Source organism: Pithys albifrons, chromosome Z (genome assembly GCF_047495875.1).
Source record: "Pithys albifrons albifrons isolate INPA30051 chromosome Z, PitAlb_v1, whole genome shotgun sequence".
In the NCBI taxonomy this organism is placed as follows: Eukaryota; Metazoa; Chordata; class Aves; order Passeriformes; family Thamnophilidae; genus Pithys; species Pithys albifrons.
This window is the reverse complement of record NC_092497.1, coordinates 204,275-224,161: the sequence shown is the minus strand read 5'-3', so window position 1 is coordinate 224,161 and position 19,887 is coordinate 204,275. Positions and strand designations below refer to the sequence as shown.

At 41.8% G+C, this 19,887-nt stretch overlaps 1 protein-coding gene and 1 long non-coding RNA gene across 2 annotated transcripts; one reads left to right on the top strand and one right to left on the bottom strand.

Annotated features, from left to right (window-relative positions):
* Positions 1-2,389: 2,389 nt before the first annotated feature.
* On the bottom strand, positions 2,390-19,275 carry LMAN1 (lectin, mannose binding 1). The gene is made up of 13 exons (XM_071579897.1): positions 19,039-19,275; positions 17,634-17,788; positions 17,441-17,548; positions 15,763-15,824; positions 14,973-15,072; positions 13,122-13,245; positions 12,712-12,770; positions 11,976-12,108; positions 10,609-10,802; positions 10,430-10,500; positions 7,804-7,954; positions 6,976-7,097; positions 2,390-5,353 (listed from the first exon to the last, which is right to left on the bottom strand). Exons 1-13 carry the CDS (start codon positions 19,253-19,255, stop codon positions 5,317-5,319), a joined length of 1,533 nt encoding a protein of 510 aa, XP_071435998.1. The 5' UTR covers positions 19,256-19,275; the 3' UTR covers positions 2,390-5,316.
* LOC139684234 (uncharacterized) lies at positions 5,803-17,268 on the top strand. Its single transcript, XR_011699889.1, has 3 exons — positions 5,803-5,923; positions 6,052-6,123; positions 16,767-17,268. It is a non-coding gene; the product is annotated as an uncharacterized lncRNA (long non-coding RNA).
* Positions 19,276-19,887: the final 612 nt, after the last annotated feature.

Below are 19,887 nucleotides of genomic sequence, written 5' to 3'. Positions count from 1 at the left end.
TTAATCTTTTATCACATTGGACAGGAAGTACATTGAATGGTTTTTCTTCATCCACTTGTCATACAGTTGGTATGTCTCACAGATGAACGGGGCATTATTGCTACACACACTTCTTTCTCAAGAAAGCAACCTCCTAAAAAAGCAAATTGTATCTTCCTAATTGTGTTTCCTTGGCTTCTTTTATATCGGCTCTTCCCAAGGCTGGCTCTGTCTGGATCCCTGCTTTGGTGCTGCACAGAACACCTCCTGTTTTTAACCCTACCTGTCAGTAAAGGTGACATCTGACTGACTCTGTGTGCTGCAAGACAGTCTGGATGCCTTTTGGTTGTGGTTGTTTCTCTAGGTCCTCATCTTCCAAACTTTTATTCACATTGTTACACTCACCAGGTCTATTCAGGTGAAGATTTGCAGATCTTCTACCTAGGTCATAGACTATTTTGGGAAAGAAAATCACCTGCTGGGTCACAAAAGGTCATGATTTTGGGTTTTGAACATCCTACTATGACTGATTGCACATGCCTTAGTGAAACATTCTGTAATTTTGATTATCTAAATGGTTCTATCTGCACTCTCATAATTTCACTGAGAACTGAGAGATGGGAGGATTCCAGTTTGCCTAATGCTTTAATCTATATTACAGCCTTTCTAATTAAAGCAGCCCTATTACTATAAAAAAAAAAAAAAGAAAAAAGGCAGGACATTCTGTAATCCTGGATTATTAGTGATTAAACAAGAAACTTTAAATTTCTTTTTGAAATTGAGTGTCACTCAGAAGCATGAATTCCAAATACCAATGAAACTACTTTGATATATTACAAATGCCTAGGAAGCATTTTCCTTAAAACAGAATTCATATTTATAATAACTGTGCACTTTCAGAACTATGCATAAGTTACAAGAATTTTTAGGCAGAATCAGCTTTTGACATCTGATCAACTCTGACCTTGATTACAAAAGTCAGCCTGCTACAAGAGGAGTTCAAGATAAGACATTGTTAGCATTTGCTCTGTGCTGTGACTGAACATTTGAATATTGTCCCACAACATCATTACTTAGTGCCAAATGCCTCGAGTCCACTTGCAGTGGTTGGTTTGTCTTTCCTTCAAACACTCCTAACTGGGCCAGGGACCATCAGTGTGTCTGTGCTGTGCACTTGGTAAATCCGACATGGCCCGCTGCCTTTGCCGGTGTTGGGTCTCATGGTCTTCTCCAAGTGTATGGGAAGTGTTACCTGCTAAAACTTGGGGCTGTTGGTCTTCACTGAAAAGAAATTCTCTAACTTTGGCCTTCAGTTTTTGCTTTAGACCTTGATCCCTATAGAATCACTGCCAACATCTTCTGCCTGGAACTGCTGATTGCCTGAGAAGGCAACAAAGCTGAAAACTGGCTTGTGGAGGGACTGCTGAGCCGTCTGGCCCTGCAGGTCATGCCCTTCCAAACAGGACAAGGCTTTCCAGTGCTAACTTCAAAATGGAAGACTACAAGAAGTTCTTTACAAGTTAATGAGCCTGTGCTGGCACTGAAGCTGCTGAGAAGCACAGAAGACAAGCAACAAAACTCTGGAGGACACAAGACAGTCAGTACCTCCCCAGTAACTCCACCCTGGGCACGTGCTCTATCTGCTGCTTATATTGAGAAGTTAAATACAACTCACTGCTTTTTGTAGATTACAGGGACCACATGCTTAATGAAAACACACAGACAGCTGCTAACTGAGTACTCATTTTGCCACTTCCTTTGCTTTAAATCTGTACCTTTTCCCTCTTGCTTAAGTGAAATCAAAATTGAAGGCTCAGTTCCCTTCTTACCTGATGAAACTGGGGCAATATAGAAAAGCCTGTGTTCCATATCCAGAGAAAACAGGTATCTCTAAACCCAAAAATCCGTCTTGAAGCAGGCAAAGTACCAAGAGTTAAAGGTCCAAGCCTCAAGGCAGGCCAGTACAGAAGTGCCATAGGCAGGTGAGCACCCAAACTCCCAGCCTTTTCCAGGTTCTGTGCTGCCAACACACACTCCCAGCAGACACCTCAAGCACACAACACAACAAGTACACAGGTGTTCTTTAAAGGACCAAGACTCGCCACCCACTTCCTCCCTCTGCAGGAGCATGTTGCCTTTTCTAACAGCTGGAACATTAGATCACCTGTGCAAAAAAGAGAAATAAGTATTTCAGGGCTTTCTCAGCTTGAATAGATTCAATTCAGAACTCCTCCACTTAACTAAAATGACAAAGAGGGAATTCAAGCCTCAGAATGCCATTAACTCCCCAGTATCAGCCAGGACTGAACCCACATCTCTCAGTGTTCAGACTCTGAATAGAGGGTGAAGAATGTTTCAAAGACACTTGTTTGGATGTCATGGACATGCACCAAACTAAAAGAAAAAAGGCTTACTAAAAATATGCATCTTTATTCAAATAAGGTTATCTCTGAACTCCAAGTGTCAATTTACATTAGTTAGAAACAAATAGATGAAAATGTCAGCTGTTTGAATGTAAAATAAAAAACCCCCAACCAGTAGACAATTTTTGTGTTACAGTAATTGTTCCATTGAGAAATGTCAAATTTTCTTCAAACAAACAAGTTACAAACCACAGCAGGTAAATTACAAACTGTAAAACAGGTGATTTAGAAACCATATTGTGACTTTTACTTTGGAAAGACTCAGATGTGACCACGGATTTAATATATCCTGACCAGTACAATCAGATTCTCTTGTCACTGCCAAATATTTGCCACTTATCCACAATTTAAATACAATTATTAGACTTGTTCTCCCCTATATTGTCAAACTGGAGGCCAAGGTGTCTTCTCCTCCTAGCTGTGAAATCTTACTTGATAAGAAAAAAACCACACTACCAGTGTTGAAAGAAACTTCTGGTGCCAACTCAACTGACAAATATTCTTAAAGTCCAGATTTGTTGTTATCACTTCAAGAACAAGCAGGATGAAATCGGAGCTGGACAACTGGGAGCCTCCTTTTGATCCAGTGAGTGCTGAGGCAATTATGGAAGTTCCAAGGAGAGGCAACTGTGAAATGAAGCAAAGTGACCAGTTTTCTGCTGTTCCCCTTCAGACCACCTGCTCCCCAATGCAGAAGTGTCCTGGTTGCATGTGGGGATATGTCCAGTCCAGTAGCAGCATAAGCACACAAGCTGAGCCTTCTACGAAGATAAAATTGCAGGCTTCAAGTTTTCCCCTTGAACATTCCCAGTCTTCTCTTCCTTCTAACAAAAGAAACAGAAGCATGGGCTGCTCCAGCTTTTGAAACAAAGTTATGGTTGGGTAAATTCACAGTAACAAAAATTCAGGCTTCTTCCAACTGATACATCAGAGCTGCTCCTCATTATGCCAAATATATGCAATTTATCAAAATATACTTGCAAGCCTTTCTGCACAGGGGCCTTGCAAGGCCTGCTGTGAGAGGAAGAGCTCTGTTTAGATGTTGCACTGATGGAAGAAGGCCTGCAATTGAAAGGAACACCACCGTTCATTTTCAGAAAAATTTAAGAAAATATATTAAGTTAGTTAGAAGAGTCAGGGTTGTAATAGCTTAGACTCAAGGCACCTGTTCATATTTGCTGGTGTTGAAAGAACTAAGCAGATAGAATCCAATGTGTTATTCTGGCTTATCTGAAGGTTTTTTTCATTGACTTACCCCACCTATCCCACAGGGCTAGCCTGAGGCAGTGGCTTCTCCAATTAGTACAGCAACATCTTCTCCAATTTAGAACTGAATCTATACAGCCATACCACTTACAGTACACTACATACTGTGGATGTGTTAACTGGTGTGTAGGTAGTAGCTTTTCCTTGGCATAGAACAGATAGTCACTTTCTGAACACTGTTTTTTATGTAACAAAATGTATTGCATAGATATATCACTTCTCCAAACTGACAGGCACAATACTGAAGGATTCTTCATTACAGTGAACTTGGCAGCACGTGTTGCACTCCAAGGAGTGGACTGTGGAAATGCAGTAGCAGTTTGTTAGAGTACAGATAATGTTTTTGCAGATTCAGACAAACAAATAGTTGAAAATGAAATATCCTGGTGCATCTGTGTAGTTTATAGAATTTTAAAGAAACACAAAAATACCTATTCTAACTCTACACACAAACAACTCAAGGACAAAGTTACCACAGATATGTAAACAAGGCAAAATTAATTAATTTCACATTCCTAAGTTGGGCTCTCTGCTTTTTTCTTTCCTGAAGCAACTGTTCATTTGGTAATCAGTATCAAAACCACATGTTCAGTCTTATGCTTTTGACATTAAAGCAGGAATTGATACAAAATGCTGGTTCTACAACAGCTCCCAGAGTAACAAATATGTCTGAAGAACAGTTTGTGAAGAAGTGGGTTTAACACCTGTACTTTGGAATACTTGCCATGTCAAGATTTAAATGAAAGCATCTGTATTTGATACATGACAGACATCAGACAGCTTTATAAAAGTAAAGACATATTCATACACTAAACATATCCTTAATAAAATCAGATGTGAAGAGGTATAAAGCAATAATCTTTGCTGGAAAAGTTCCACAAATCTCCAAACAAAATTACAGACAGACTTGAAACTACGAAAAAAGGAATCAGTCTCACAATAAACTTGAAGAAACTACTTTAACTTCTCTCTCTGCCTAAAACCCAAACCCAAAATAAGAAGATAAGCTTTTCTTTGCTTGTTCTGTGTAATTTGGTTTTTATATCAACAGTCAGAGTCTCAAAGGCCTGTCTTTGTGCTCACATATTAAAAAGTGTTTAAATCTGCATTTTATAAAGAGCTAGAATAAACTAAATTATTCTTACACTGTTAAGTCCAAAAAATGCTTATAATAATTTTTTCCTCCCCTCCCCCCAAAAAATACAGAAGAACAGTTGTTTGGGGTTTACTTTTTTCTGCCTTCTTTTTCCCTTTTTTTTTTTTTAATTGTAACTGGTATGTCAGGACACTTGGTAGCAAATTTTCTGAACAAATCATCCATCTGCAAATTACACTATGAACAATCACCAAACCTTGCCCTTTTCTGGAATCTCGACCAAGGCAGAGGGAGCAGGCATTTGCCTTTCAGTATTTACGGGAAAGGGGGCTGAAAACACAGACTCTTCCCCCACCTGGCACTTGCTGCACTGCTCCACAGTCTGTCTGTAGCTTCAGTATCAACAGTTTAAATAAGAACTCATTTTGTTTAACAGAATTCAATAATTTACAATATTGACGTATATCGAACACTAAATTTCCCTCGTTTACACAGTGTAGAGTTTGCTGTGCATACAGACTGCTGTCATGTACACACAAAAGGAACAGGTCATCAAAAGAACTTTTTGGCTGCTGCTTCTTGTTGGCTCCTGAAAAAAATGCAGAAAAGAATTCTTCAAGTACTTACAGCACAAAACCAGTTAACTGGTTTAAATTTGCATCTATTTGAGCAGTAGAAGACTCCATTCTTTATCAACAGAGACTTAAGGAAATCAAATATGTCATACCACAAAAACAGGACATAAGTTTTTCTGTTTAAAAAGATAAGGGTGGCATCACTATAGTTCCAATTTTGCATCAGGCACAGAAGGGAAAACCTCCCCCCCCCACATTCTGGACAGAAGCCAAAAACTGTTAAAAAACATACAAAGTGATTTTTTAAATCCTTTTAGCATTTTTAAAGCTTCTCGGTATCTGATTGGTCTAAAGATCATCTTAGATAAGGAAACACATGTAATTAAACAGGGAAAGAATTTACTTGAAATAGGATTTCCTTTTTTCTCTGGCACAGAATATATTTATTTTCTTAGTAGATACAGACACTGAGGATCAACCACACAGCTGCTGGAATTACAAGGGCATCCAAAAGCACTGGAGAGGACCAGCTCCTTGTCTGTCTGGGAAGCAATTGCTGCAGCTCATGGCACAACATCACACACGTAAGAAATGCACCCTCTCCACTTTGTAGAGTCAGATATATAAAAAACTGGTGCCATCAGGAGCATTGGTCTTATTTACTACTACTGGTCCTTCCACAGAGGTAGCAAGCAGCATTTTCTCTTTGCAGGGCAACACAGCTGTTTTGATCCCTACTCCTCACTCGGATCAGTGTGTGAGAAGCAGGAGGGAAGGCTACCAAGTAAGTACTTTATCCTTTCCATCAATGCAAATTTAATTTGAACAGTATGACTTCACAAGGAGAAGGAAGAGAACAGAAAAACCATCATAATTAGTTTAGCTTAAAAGAAAAAACCCCCAAACACAGAAGTCCGTACACTATCATTATTGTATGTGGGAAAGGGATGAAGGGACAGGTATTGTAAAAAAAGTTCACCAAAGCATTTTTAAGATGGTTAAGGGAGTGTGAAAGAACACATCACACACAAAAAAATGAAAAAAAACCCCCAAATCTGATTTTGTTATCAATAAATGTCAGTAAGCCCAGCAGAGGACCCCAGGCACGGTGGCCAGTGCTGCAGCACAGGCCTCAGGAGAGGAGAGGAGAGGAGAGGAGAGGGAGGGAACTGAGCTCATTCAGGCTCCAACAGGTCTAACTGGAGCTTTCTACTGCCCACAGAATGTTGCTGAGACAGGTACAGCTTCTCAAAAGGGATGCACATTGTAAGAAAGAGACACAACAGACAAATTGAAACAGGTCAAGTTCCCCCTTGGTATCCAGGGGGTGAGTGGAGGTAGAATAGAACAAACTTCATTGTGCCAATGAAACATTTCCAGTGGGGTCTGTAACAGTGGTAAATTTTGCATTCTTAGACTTTTTTAAGACCTGACCAGTTTAAACACTGAGACTTTGTCTGAATTCAGTGTGGAGCCTGCTCTGAGCAGGCTGAACTAGAGACTTCCCAAGGTCTTTTCTGATCCAAATGATTGCTTGTTTTAACGAGATTAACCTAATCCTGCCTTTGCAATGGTATTGTCAGGAAGAAGTTCTAAAATTGTTTGCCCTGTGCCCTTTAACTGTCTTTATACTTACCTATACATGATATAACCAATGAATAACACTGTTTGCACTGCCACAAATATGATGAAATGCATTGTAGATAAGCATGATGGAAATGGTGGCAACTCTGGACACTTTGTTTTGTCACTAGATGGCTGAAAAAAATATTTGAGAAAAGAGTAAGAAACAAAACAAGGTCTTTGCAACGTGATCTAAAGATCAGAACACAAGTAGAAAACAGGAATTACACTACTCTGAAAAATCAAAACCTTACTTCTCATCTAACTTTCCCTTTTAACCTTTATGTTTCTCAGATAAAACTGATTTATGTTAAATTGAGGGCTATAGGGGAAAGAATAAGAGAAAAAATACATAAACTTGTTAAATTAATCAAGAACCTTCTATGGGATCATAAGCTAATTCAGCTTAATTGCTACCTAGGCTTGACTAAGGTGCTCCTGGATGTGAACACAGTCCTCTTTCACGCTTAGAAACCTTAAGCAGAGCCTGTCCAAGTTTCCCCTGATTAAAGCTCTCCCTTCTGTGCAGAAGCAATACAGAATCTCCTCTGTATAGAGCTGTTAAGTAGGGGGACAAACACAAAAAAAAAAAGCAGCCAGAAAACCTAATTGCTTGACCTTGTTTCCACAGGAAATTAGACTAAAAATCATGCTCTTTGTGCAAAACGTCTCATCAAGACACAGATCATGCAGTTAGGTCAAGGCAGTGCAGTTTTAGCGAAGCAGCTTAATGAAGGATTAATTGCTCCGTAAATTGCATGCTGGCTCATCCTAGCTTTTCACTAACAGCCAAATAAAGAAGTATTACAGTCCTGCTTTACACTACCAGCACATAAATTACCATATTTCGTTGTGCTAAATGCTCAATGTCCCTCTTCACCACATGAAGGTGTTCTTTGATGTCATTGAAGTGCTGAGTTGTTTCATAGACTCCTGCAGAGCCAGGATGTTGAGCTGCACTGACGGATCTCAGAGTATCAGCCACAGAATTTCTGACACAAGACAAACAACAAAACATCTTTCAACACAGAACAATTTCCTACAAACAGCAGTTATTCTGTGCACCTTTCAGTTCATTACAATTAGTTTGCAACACATATTTGCCCCAAAAGGCAGAAAACACTTTCTCTGGCTTGCAAGAACACCTATCAAGAAATAATCCCTTAATCACACTATGATTTTAGTTAATTCCATGGACAGTTTCCATTTGCCCAGGGCATCATCACCCAGAGCCACGCCGAGAACAAGACCTGGCAAATGTTCTACTGCTACACATCTGCTTTGCCTGCCTGACTGATGAAGTCTAAACCAAGAGTTTTAGCTAAGACTTTTGCTGAGGCTTTAGGATAAGCAGAGTTTAATGCAATCTTTGAAGGAAACCAAAAGCTGTTTGAAAAATAAATAAATAAAAGCAGACAAGTAAGAAATAAAAATAACGAAGAGGCTTTAGGGATAAGAAAAGATTTAGATACATCCTTGTTTCCTGATTATCATTTATACGAGAAACTCATTTCTCATATGCATTGTCATAATACATAATATTGTCTTCATGTGAATTCATTTTGTTTCTACAACAAATGAAATTAAATCCATAAAAAGTTGAGGTTCCATAACTAATTTTGTTTGAGGTACACAGTCAAGGAGAGAAAAAAAACCCCTTAATCTCCAATCAATATATTTATATAAATTTCCCCTACTGTGCTGTTTCTTTTGAGTTGCAAAGAGGATTACTCTACAGCTAAAATATTTATCATGTGAATGTTAATCTCTTCATTATTAACAGAATTGACAATCAAAATGTACATCTTTGGATTTCTTTTTAATTTACTTAAAACTTACATTTTGTTCAGATGAGAGCTCCCTTGAATGCCTTCCCAGTGCACTCCTAACTCTTTGTACAGCGGGCAGCAATTCTTCATAGCACCTTAGAGTGATTTGTATTGGTGGGGAAACTCTAAAGATCATCTCATTCCACCTCCTGCCTTGGGCAGGGACACCTTCCACTAGACCAGGTTGCTCCAAGCCCTGTCCAATGTGTCCTTCAACTCTTTCACATCAGGAAATATAAAATGCTCCCCAACTGGCTGGAACAGTATTCATTGGGGAAACTGGCAACAACATATAATCATCACATTTGTGATACCAAGTTGTATTACTGATTTTAAAATAGGTCTTCATCATTGTGAAAACAGCAAGTAAACTGATTAATATTTACCTCACTTTGATGTAGCATTATAATAACCTATTTTACAACTAAATTTCTCACTGAAAGATTTTTTTCTTAAATAACTCCCACAACCACGATCAGGACCACTGCTTAAAGAAGCTGCTGGTAATTCTGTCTCTCCACCTCCCTCCCATTGCTCAGCTTGCCCCACTATTTTCAGTGCTCCAAGTGGAACACTCACCTCGTTCCTCTCCCTCCTCACAGTGCTGTCTGTGCAATTAATGGCAACCAGCACACCCACCTCCCCCAGGCCGACCCACGGCTCGCCAAGAGCAAAACAACTGCCCTAAAGGTAATTTATATTTAGTTTGCATTAACAATACCATGCTGAGAGTTTCTGTTCTATGAACACGCAAGACTCCTCTGTAATCAGATGATTAAGAAATCCACAAATCTTGACAAGAAAATTACTTGGCCTGTAAGTCCTTTTCCTCCAGGACAACAAGCAACGCAACATCGGGCTGTTCATTTCTATCCATAAATAAAGCATTTCTTTAATCTAAGAAAAATATTAAGATGATGTTACGCAAACTCTTATCTGATAAGTAGTCACCAGAAGGGCAGACTGCCAATGTTAACAAGAAAATCTAATTTGCTGGCAAGGTATAAAGATTTGTCAAGAATATTAACATAAAAGCTTTAGTGGAAGAACAAGTGCAAAAATGGAAGTACTCTAATCTTCATTCTACAAGAAACTGACCTACTTAGATAAACCAGGGCTGCTGCCCTTGAACGAATACAAGAAAAAAGCCACAACTGCAGGAATTGTTTTTCTCCTTTTTTTTGTTTTGTTTTTAAAACACAAGGTAAGGACTGTTTTAGCTACTATAAATGAAGGGCTAAGCCAGCTTAAAGCCATTCCTGATTAAGACAGCAACAGTAAAACATCTTAAAAGAAGTACACAGACATGCCCATCAAACACAGGCTTTTTCTCAAATCCATTCTAGCAGTATAGCACTTTCAAGATACAGTTTTTCTTTATTGTTTTTAAAGGGACTGGACTTAACTGTTGATGTGGAATGTCATGACAAGAAAAGGCAAATCAGGGGCTTAGTCATCTTAGGGATACAAACTTACTGTAATACAGAAATTAAATGCATGCCAAGAGTCATGGCTAAGGAACTGAAACAGAAACTCCAAGTTCGTCAATATTCTCCCACTGAAATAATTAACAGGATTCAAAAGGTGGAAAAGTCATACAAAATTCAAAACAGAGCCTCAATGTTTAGAAGGCATTACCTTATTTCATTTACTTGTCTAAGGACCTCTTCCTGATTTTTGACAACTGTCTCAATCTCTTGCTGGGAAACCTGGTGTGGGAGCAGGAGGAGGAAAAAGATCAACATATCTTGGAAAAAGCAAATCAATCACACTGGTGAAATTAAGGTGGGCTAAGAACCACCACGTTTTTTATTTACCTGTCCTTGTTGGCCTGGAAAACCAGCTCCTCTTTTAGCAATCTCATCTGTGACTGCAGCCACGTATCTCCTCTGCTCATCCAGAATCATGTCCAATTGCCTGTTCAGCTGTTTGATTTCAAGGTGAATTCGATTCTGCCCCTCAAAGATTTGCCTCAGTTCACGATCGCTTACAGTTTCAAAAACATCATCCGCTGAGAAGGAGAAAGCACAGGTAGTTCTTACATACATGCATTCCCCATAAGCTGCACTGGATCATTCTCCTTGCTTCCTTAATGTATCCTAAAGGATATAAACATCCCCCATCATTTGATATAATATTTGGTGTCTATTCTTCACCACTGACATGGCAGAGGTTACCCAAATGGGATCTGAACAACTGTACAGAGACAACCCCACAGTCAACCCGGATTCCATCCTGGAGGTGCCACTTCCATACCCTGGGTAACATTCGGCATCAAAGGGTCACTGTCCTGTTCTCAGAAGGCAGATAGCTTTGCATAAGCTGGCACTGTTTTACCAACTACTCTTCAAAACACACTTGCAAGTTTTAAGTAACAGCTACTTTTTAGGAAAAGTAAGCTTTAAAAAGTATTCTGAAGCAGAGAAGTGGCTGCACATTGTGAATTAGTTCCTCTGCAGTTTCAACATCACAAAGTCCAAAAGACTCTGTGGCAAAGAGTCAATGGAAGGCTGGACGCTGTTTCAAATCCACATTTTAATTACCAAGATAAAATGGTGCAGGACCTTTAGAATAGTCATAACTTATCACTGTGCAATAAAAGATGACAACCTGAAGTTTCAGGTTTAGATGGCTAAAGTACATTCCTGGTATGCATGCATTCATATACAGCTATTACAGTGCACAGAAGTAAGAAATGGCTTCCACTATATTTTCATATAATCAGATCCTTGTTTGCCCAGCATTAGGCACGCATTAAAAAGCTTTTCCATGTAAGCACATGTTCCAATGTACCCACTGACCCATCTCTAACAGATGGAAAAAAGTTTTCTATGAATGTGCAGAAAGATCAAAAAATGCCCTTTCAAATAACCAAAGGTCATATTTCCTTAATGACCATTTGACAGAGGAATGCATGACCTTCTCTCCCTTTTGTTGTTCCATGCAGATGCTCATAATTCTCACCATGTTTCCAGTCATTTGTTTTGTTTTCAATCCAGGCATGACCAAAAGAAATTTCTACTTCAGGAAACACTTTACAAAGAAATGAGCAAAGATTCTTAAATAACATTATTACTGCCAGTGGGAGCTCAGTAAGATCAGTCACAGTGTCAGGTCCCAGTTCTGAACATCCTGGAAAATGAACATTTTCTTTGACAACTGAAAAGTGGCTCAAATAACTTGCCTGGCTGTCCTTGTACATCAGGATGTTCCTTTTGAAATTCTTCCTTCTTTTTATCCAGTTCTTGCTGAAAGTGTTCAAACTCTTCCTGATACTTCTCTTTATCTTTCTGAGGGATTTCCGCATCTGGTGTTGGCTTTAAAACATTATTGGGGGAAGGGGATGTGTGTGAGATTTTTTTCATGTTCTCCATGACTCCCACAGAACTTTCTCTCCAGCAAGGCTCTTCATATTTCAGATGAGAGCACATAACACATTTACTGGAGCCCATTAATACGTTAAGTTGAAGTGAGAAACCACCCACTCCCATGGAGATCCACAGCTTTTTTCCAATACACACTTACTTTGTGCAATTACAGTGCAATCAGGCTTTACAAGCATAGATGCTGCTCAGCAGTACAGAACCATTCTGGAGGTAGGACAAGTGGAAAGCAAGAACAGATCTTTGCCTTCTTTCCAAACAAAGTGTACTTTTTAGTACTTCATGTTTTGATTTAACATCAGGATTTTTGTTGCTTCATTGATGTTTCCAGAATTCTGGTCTTCAAAACATTAATTACAATACTACTGAAACATAGAGTACTAGGTTCATTTCTCTAAAACAAGTGACAGCACAGCTACATGCCAAAATCCCAAAACAGGGATGCAAAGTGTGACTTCAGAGGAAATGCCATGACCTGGTGCTGCACATAAAACATACACAAAATATATTTTACTAATTATGCATAAAAATACTTACTAGTTCTTTCCCAGGCTCAGTCAATTGGAAGGTCAGAAATGACAGGACATCATGATCATCTGTATTCAACAAACAAAACAGAACCACATTACAAATCCCAGTACTTCCCACATCACCTTCCACTTGCAAAGAATCTTCAAGAAACAGCACCCTCCCAAAGTCCTTCCAAGAGCTTGTTCAGTGAGGAATGAGACTGTACAGTGGCTTTGTCAGGACACATTGAAAATTCTTCTGCTGTAGCCAGGAAAAGCCCTAAGCATATCAGTAATTTGGGAATGGGAGAGGATTAATTACATCATCATGGTCAAAAATTGGTACAATGGATCAATACCAGCAGCAGGAAAACCCCACCCCTCTTGCAAGCCTTGCAAGTCCCCCCACCATTTGTCACAATTTTTAACATTTACTACCTGCAAGTCCCCCTGTGGCTGCAGATATTCCAAAATACCCTTGAGATGGCAACACCATATCTTCCACTTTTGCACACAATTCATAGTCATCTTTATCCGGAGTAAAGCCATTGTTAACCAATACCTAAAAGGATAAACACTTATGATTTTTACCACATAAATCTATTTGTTTTAATTGCTTTATCAGTTTACAGTAATGGTCACAAATACAACTCATTGGGTAATTCAGCAGATGACACCAGCAACCAAAAGCTGCTTCTGTTCTGAAAGACACCTTTTACAAAGATAACGCATAAGCTTTCTGTGTTAAAAAGGAAAAAAAGTTAAAAAGGACTCAAAGTTCAGTGTGACCAAATTTCAACATTCTCTATTCATCACCTAACAGGACACAGCACAGAGAACCCAGACATATACAAATGGATTAATTTCAGACATAAAAAGCAGCAAGACAAATTACTGTGCGGAAAGAAACACATGGGGGAAAGGGACACCATGAGGAGAGGTGAAGGGAAGGGATGGCACTTAGGGAGGGCACCGAGGGGTTGGGAGTGCATCTGAAATGCTTGTACACCAACCCAGGCAGTGTAAGAAACAAACAGGACAAACTGGAAGCACTGGTCATTCCCAAAGCTACAATATCACTGGGAGTAGGGAGATTTGGTGGAATGAGTCCCACACCTGGAGTGCTGGGATGGAGGGCACAGGCTGTCGAGGCTGTCAACTCTGCTACAAGAAATCCCTGAGTCAGCAATGCTAAAGGCTAGTCTATCACAAGGATACATCCTGATAAGGTTCTGGGCAACACAGACTTTTGGTCTGATCTACATGAGTCATCCCTTGCAGTTCTTAGGCTGATTCGAAGCTTAGACAGATTCTGCAAATGCATCCATGGAGAAGGGGAGAGCTGCTAAGGTTAACAGCAACATCTGGGACAGAGGAGTTCCCAGGTGAGGCATCAGGGACCAGGCACATGCCAAAACAGAGCAGCCCTGGAATCTGAAATTTAGTTTTCATTCAAGAATGGCAGATGGCTTTTACCATTACCACACCGTACACGCTCCACCCTCTTTAGGTGCATTCATGTTTACTTTTGGAGAAACTTTTACTCCAAAGTGACAGCTATGTGGTTTATGGCTAACACCTACAAATATATCAACAGCACCTTTCCAGAAATCAGAAGTCAACAAACACACTCTTTGTAGCTGTCACAACTCAGCACCACATTAGTACTTTTCTCTCCTTACCCAGAAGGAATTCAAAGACATATGAATAGTATTTAAAAAGTTTTAAAGACTCCCTTATACTAGTAGTTGTCTATCTTCTCTAATCTTCAGAGCCCTATTATTTCTTGGAGGTGAGAAGCCTCAAGCAGCAAATTTAAATCTACTGTCAAAGAGTTTAATTTTTTTAGTCGCATCTCAAGAACCTCTTACAATCAGCCACAACACACTCTGCAGCCCAGATCAGCTTGAGGAATACCAAGTTAAGGAGCTGCTCAACCTCTTGAAGCTTCAACAGATACTGGCATTGGGACACCTCTACAGGCAAGTCAACAGCAAGAGAAAGGTCTGAGCACACACGTGTGTGTTTGCATGACTGACTCCTAAGTAACACCAGAGAAATCAGCAATACCTGCCAAGGCAGCTCAGGATGCACTTGAGATCCACTAATGTAGCCACAAGAACCCAACTACCGCTTAAACACACCTCCTTCCAACCTCTGCTACTGAGCTCAACATTTCCAAAAGCACTGCCATTTACATATGGGGTCTTTGGTTTTTTGCACTGTTGCAACAATCTCAGGCTTATAAGCTGAGGAACAGGAGTAGTTGGGTTGTTTCAGAGTACTCACAGTCAGTGTTTTTTGGTAGTACACTATCTTCACTCGGACAGGATAGGGCTTGTTACGGAAGTCCCTCAGACAGGATGCCAGGGCTTGTGTGGAACCGTCACTGGGCAAGAAAACAACTACATGTTGTGATTTACCAGCCAAAAGTACCAGCCTATCACTCAGCAATGTCATGGTAGTTTCTCAGTACGCGAGTTTCTCAAAGCCTGTCCCGTAACTGCACTGAGCTTTTCTGGAGTCTGGAATCTGCAGTACCAGCTGCTGGACATGGGACACAACACCGATGGAATGCAGGAATGGGGAAATCTGTTTGCTTCTAAGATATACTCCTGCATGTGTGAACAGAGATGGAAATAAGCTGTGGGCCAGACTGTACCAGCCAAGCTGGACACTTTTCTTCTCAGCCGAAAGGTCTCAATTGTGCTGTTCACAATTAACACTCAGAAATCAAAATTAATCCAATTGTTTTTAGTAACAGGCAATTTAGTCCCTTCTGTCAGTTATTAGCTGTGTGCAGAAGATACCTACAAGCAATGAAGAGGAAAAAGTCTGTACCTGTATTCATCTGAGTTCACTCATCCCAAAGAACATATGCCATTTAAATATCTGTCAGTTGCCAACTTCTGTGCTGTTATTGCCAAAGCAGTGTTTTAACAACTAGAAAGCCTCAAACATAAAGGAAACAACCAGGTTTCCTACAAAAAAAGCCTTTATAATGTTTCTCAAAGCCTATAATTCAAAATTTCATCATTCAAAAGCAAGCATTCATCAATAACACTGAAAATAAACTTACTTCTGATGGTCATACTGAAGCTTTCCATTGTTGCCTACAACAATCACTCCAGGGTTGTTTTTCTAAAAAAAGAAATGGCAAACACATGGAATAGTTTGATTTGAAGTGAAACATAAGCACATCATTGACAGCTTTTCTGTGATAAAGCACCCAAAGGCGTTTTACACCTTTTATTCTTTTGGAACTTCAAAATTATATCAGCAAGCTGAATGCTTTGCAAGAGACTGACACATTCTCTGTGTAGTTAGAGGTGGCAAAAAAATACAAGTTAAGTTCCTGGGTATACTACCAATGGCCATAACAGGACAAATACAGAAACTCAGAAGGCACAGACAGGAGAAATTCCCACGGAGCAAAGATACAGTCCTTGAAAGGAATAGAAGACTTAGCACATTCAACTTCAGGTGTTGTTCCCAGTGTTATGGAGCCCAACAGACACTATGGTGACATCCCACTGGCCTTGTCACAGTCATCAGAAAAACCTCAGGAACTTTCTGACAGAGACTAAACAAAGGCTGCTGAACACACCCCCAGTTACCTGAATGGCTAGAGAATGAAAACAAGCTAAATGATAATGGCAGAAAAATTGCAGGAGAATTTCTCCATACTGGGACTGATGAAAGTAAGAGATTGTCACGAAAAAGTCTTACAAGCTTCAGTACTTAAGACACATCACACCAATACAGGCATGACCAAGACCACTGTTTTGATTAGAAGTGACACATCATCACTTTCTAGAGGGTTTTATGCCACACTGACTAAACTTGTCATGGTCAGAGTCCCAGTGCTATCAGAGCTCTGGCAAACAGTGCCATGTGAAATTTTTGGCAGAATGCATCCTCAGCCAACTAAACTATGCCACTGTCCACATTTATGCCAGAAGTCAGGGGGAAAAAGGCAAAGGAAAAAGGGATCTAAAAATTCTTGGTAACAATACTCTGATTCTATGTCTTTGAAGATCAGAAAGATAAACGTCATGTACATTCTTTCAATGTTTTATACAGGATGAAGTTTGCTGTATATCAAAAGCCATTTGCAGGGAAAAGAAGTGCACAAACACCTACTAAGATATATCTAAAATCATGCCAAAGTCATGCAAGGAAAGCAGGAAAAGCAATGCAGGCCTACTACGTATTGTTAAAGGTTTCCAGGATCATTTTGGACTGGAAAACTGGAAGTGGAAAACAGCAACTGTCACTCCCATCTGCTACAGAATTTTTGCTGCTGAGCTACTCCAGGCAGATTTGTTCCAGAAAAAGAGCATCCCAGAAGACAGACATAGAAATTGGTGTTTCCACAGTGTCATATTTTGGTAAAGTATTTCTCTTCCAAAGCACACATCCCCAGATAGATCAGTATTTCAAATTGTGCATAGATGTCCCAAATTTCAGGTCATACACATGGACCTGGTATTCTCCCTCCAGACCCAACACAGCAGCCAATGTTCAGTGGAGATTCATCATGTGTTATGCTTCAACTTTCAAGCTCAAAAAAAACAAGTGTGAAAATGTCTAGTAAAATTTGTGTATGGAAAACTTGACTATTTTATTTTATCCCTTTGAAGTGAATGGGGGGAAGAGAAGAAGAATAACATCCTATTTTTTCACAATGTTACACGTATGAAACAGGCAAAAAATTAGTTTATAATCTTTTCTAGAAGACTTTATTTCCAACTCACCTTTCCATCGTTGTCAAAGGAATCAAAGAAAATTCCAACACCATTCCACTTATCAGCTGCCCCAAAAACAGGACCTTCCAAGCCTTGCTCTTCTGTAAACCAGATTGCCTGTTAGGAAAGCAAGAAGAGTCCTAAGCCAAGGCTCACTTTTAAAACATGTCTGTTTCTCTCAGTTAGATCAAGTTGACAATACCAATCCATCAGCTCCAACGCGGCCTCTTCCCGTAACTCGAAAGGTCACTTCAACTTCCCAGTATTCAAACACTGACTTGGTTTTTGTCCACACTGACCCTTTTTGGCTTTTCAAAGATGTCGTTATACGAATCTGATCTGCACTTGGTATGGCATCTAGAAAGGAAAGGAACCAACACTTTATGTACAAAGGAGAAGATCCTGCAAGTGCTTAACTAGACAATTAACAAATCTTACAAACGGAGAAAATTTTCTGGTCTCCTCAACTAGAGAATAGTTTTCAAAATAACTTTTTAGTTGAGTCCTCAGCCACTTGGGGTGGGGGCAACCCAAAAAGGGAAATAACCCATACCTTTACTTTCAACAACCTTTTTACTACTGCTTTACAGAGACTAAATCACCTTCCACTTGGGATCACAATGTACAGCTTGAACAGAACACTGGTCTTGCTGTCAGGATACATGTCAAAAAACCCCAAGCAAAATAGGTTTAGCTTTCTGCTGTGTTCTGCAAATCACAGATTTCTGCTATTGACAAATCCCAGATTTCTGCTATTGACAAATCCCAGATTTCTGCTATTGACAAATCCCAGATTTCTGCTACTCACAAATCCCAGATTTCTGCTACTCACAAATCCCAGATTTCTGCTACTCACAAATCCCAGATTTCTGCTATTCACAAATCCCAGATTTCTGCTATTCACAAATCCCAGATTTCTGCTATTCACAAATCACAGATTTCTGCTCTGCTTTATAAAACGAGATGTTCTAACAGTTTTAAAGAACAATAGGCATACATTTAGAATGATATTCATTCACTTGCATTAAATAAGATCTGCTTTTGTGATTATTTGCTTTGAAAGGCAGGGGGGGAAAGCTCATCTATTGACAGTGTCCTTCACGTCACTTGTAGCATATGCACCAAAAAACCAAAAACACGGCAGAAGTTACTGCAGAGAAATTACACAAAATTAGAACCTTATGTTCTGTAAATGCCAATACCGTCTGCAAGAGGGGGTCATTTAGGAAGGACTTGAAGCCTCTCGGAGTGCAGTGGGACCCTTAACCCGCACTGCAGAGGACACACAATCTGTATAAACGCTGTTCAACCAGGCCGTGTTTGCGAAGGCAGAGTTTTCATTTCGAGCTTTTATATGATGAAATTCAACAGTCTCTGTGGCCGAGCCCCGGCGGGGCGGCCTGTGGGGCCCCGGGCGCGGCCGCAGTGACACATCAGCACTGCCCGGAGCGCCCTCCCCGCGGCCGGGCGGCTCGAGGGCACGGGGCGGCCCTTCCCGCCAGCGCGGCGTCTCCTCCGCGGGGCCCGGGGACACGGTCCGTGCTCGGTGCTCGGTGCTCGCCCCCCGCCCCGGCCCGGCCCGGCCCCGCCGCCCTCCCGTCACTTACTGCCCGTGTGCACCCAGAACGGCACCGTCCCGTCCGCCTGCACCAGGTGCGGCCCCTTGAAGCTGTACTTGTACTCAAAGCGGCGATGCGGCGCAGCCGCCGCTCCCTGCGCCTCCTGCGCGGTGGCGAGCGCGGGGCGGGGGAGGGCGAGCAGGAGCAGGAGCAGGAGCGGGAGCGGAACCAGCAGCGGGAACAGCAGGGACAGCCGCGCCGCCATCTTGGCCCTGCGGCACGCTGGGCCCGGCCAGCGGGGCGCCACCTGATTGGCTGAGCGCGGGGGCGGGGCCGGGGCGGGCAGGGGCCGGTGTGAGGGCGGGGCGGGCCGGTGAGAGGGCGGGGCGGGCCGGTGTGAGGGCCGGCCGGTGTGAGGGCCGGCCGGGGAGAGGGCGGTGTGAGGGCCGGCCGGTGAGAGGGCGGGGCGGTGAGAGGGCCGGCCGGGGAGAGGGCGGTGTGAGGGCCGGCCGGTGTGAGGGCGGTGCGGTGAGAGGGCGGGGCGGGCCGGTGAGAGGGCGGAGCCGGTGAGAGGGCCGGTGAGAGGGCGGGGCGGGCCGGTGAGAGGGCGGAGCCGGTGAGAGGGCCGGCCGGGGAGAGGGCGGTGCGGTGTGAGGGCGGGGCGGTGAGAGGGCGGTGCGGTGTGAGGGCCGGCCGGTGTGAGGGCGGTGCGGTGTGAGGGCGGGGCGGTGAGAGGGCGGGGCAGGACGGTGTGAGGGCGGGGCGGTGAGAGGGCGGGGCGGGCCGGTGAGAGGGCGGTGCGGTGTGAGGGCGGTGCGGTGAGAGGGCGGGGCGGGCCGGTGTGAGGGCCGGCCGGGGAGAGGGTGGAGCCGGTGAGAGGACGGGGCAGTGAGAGGG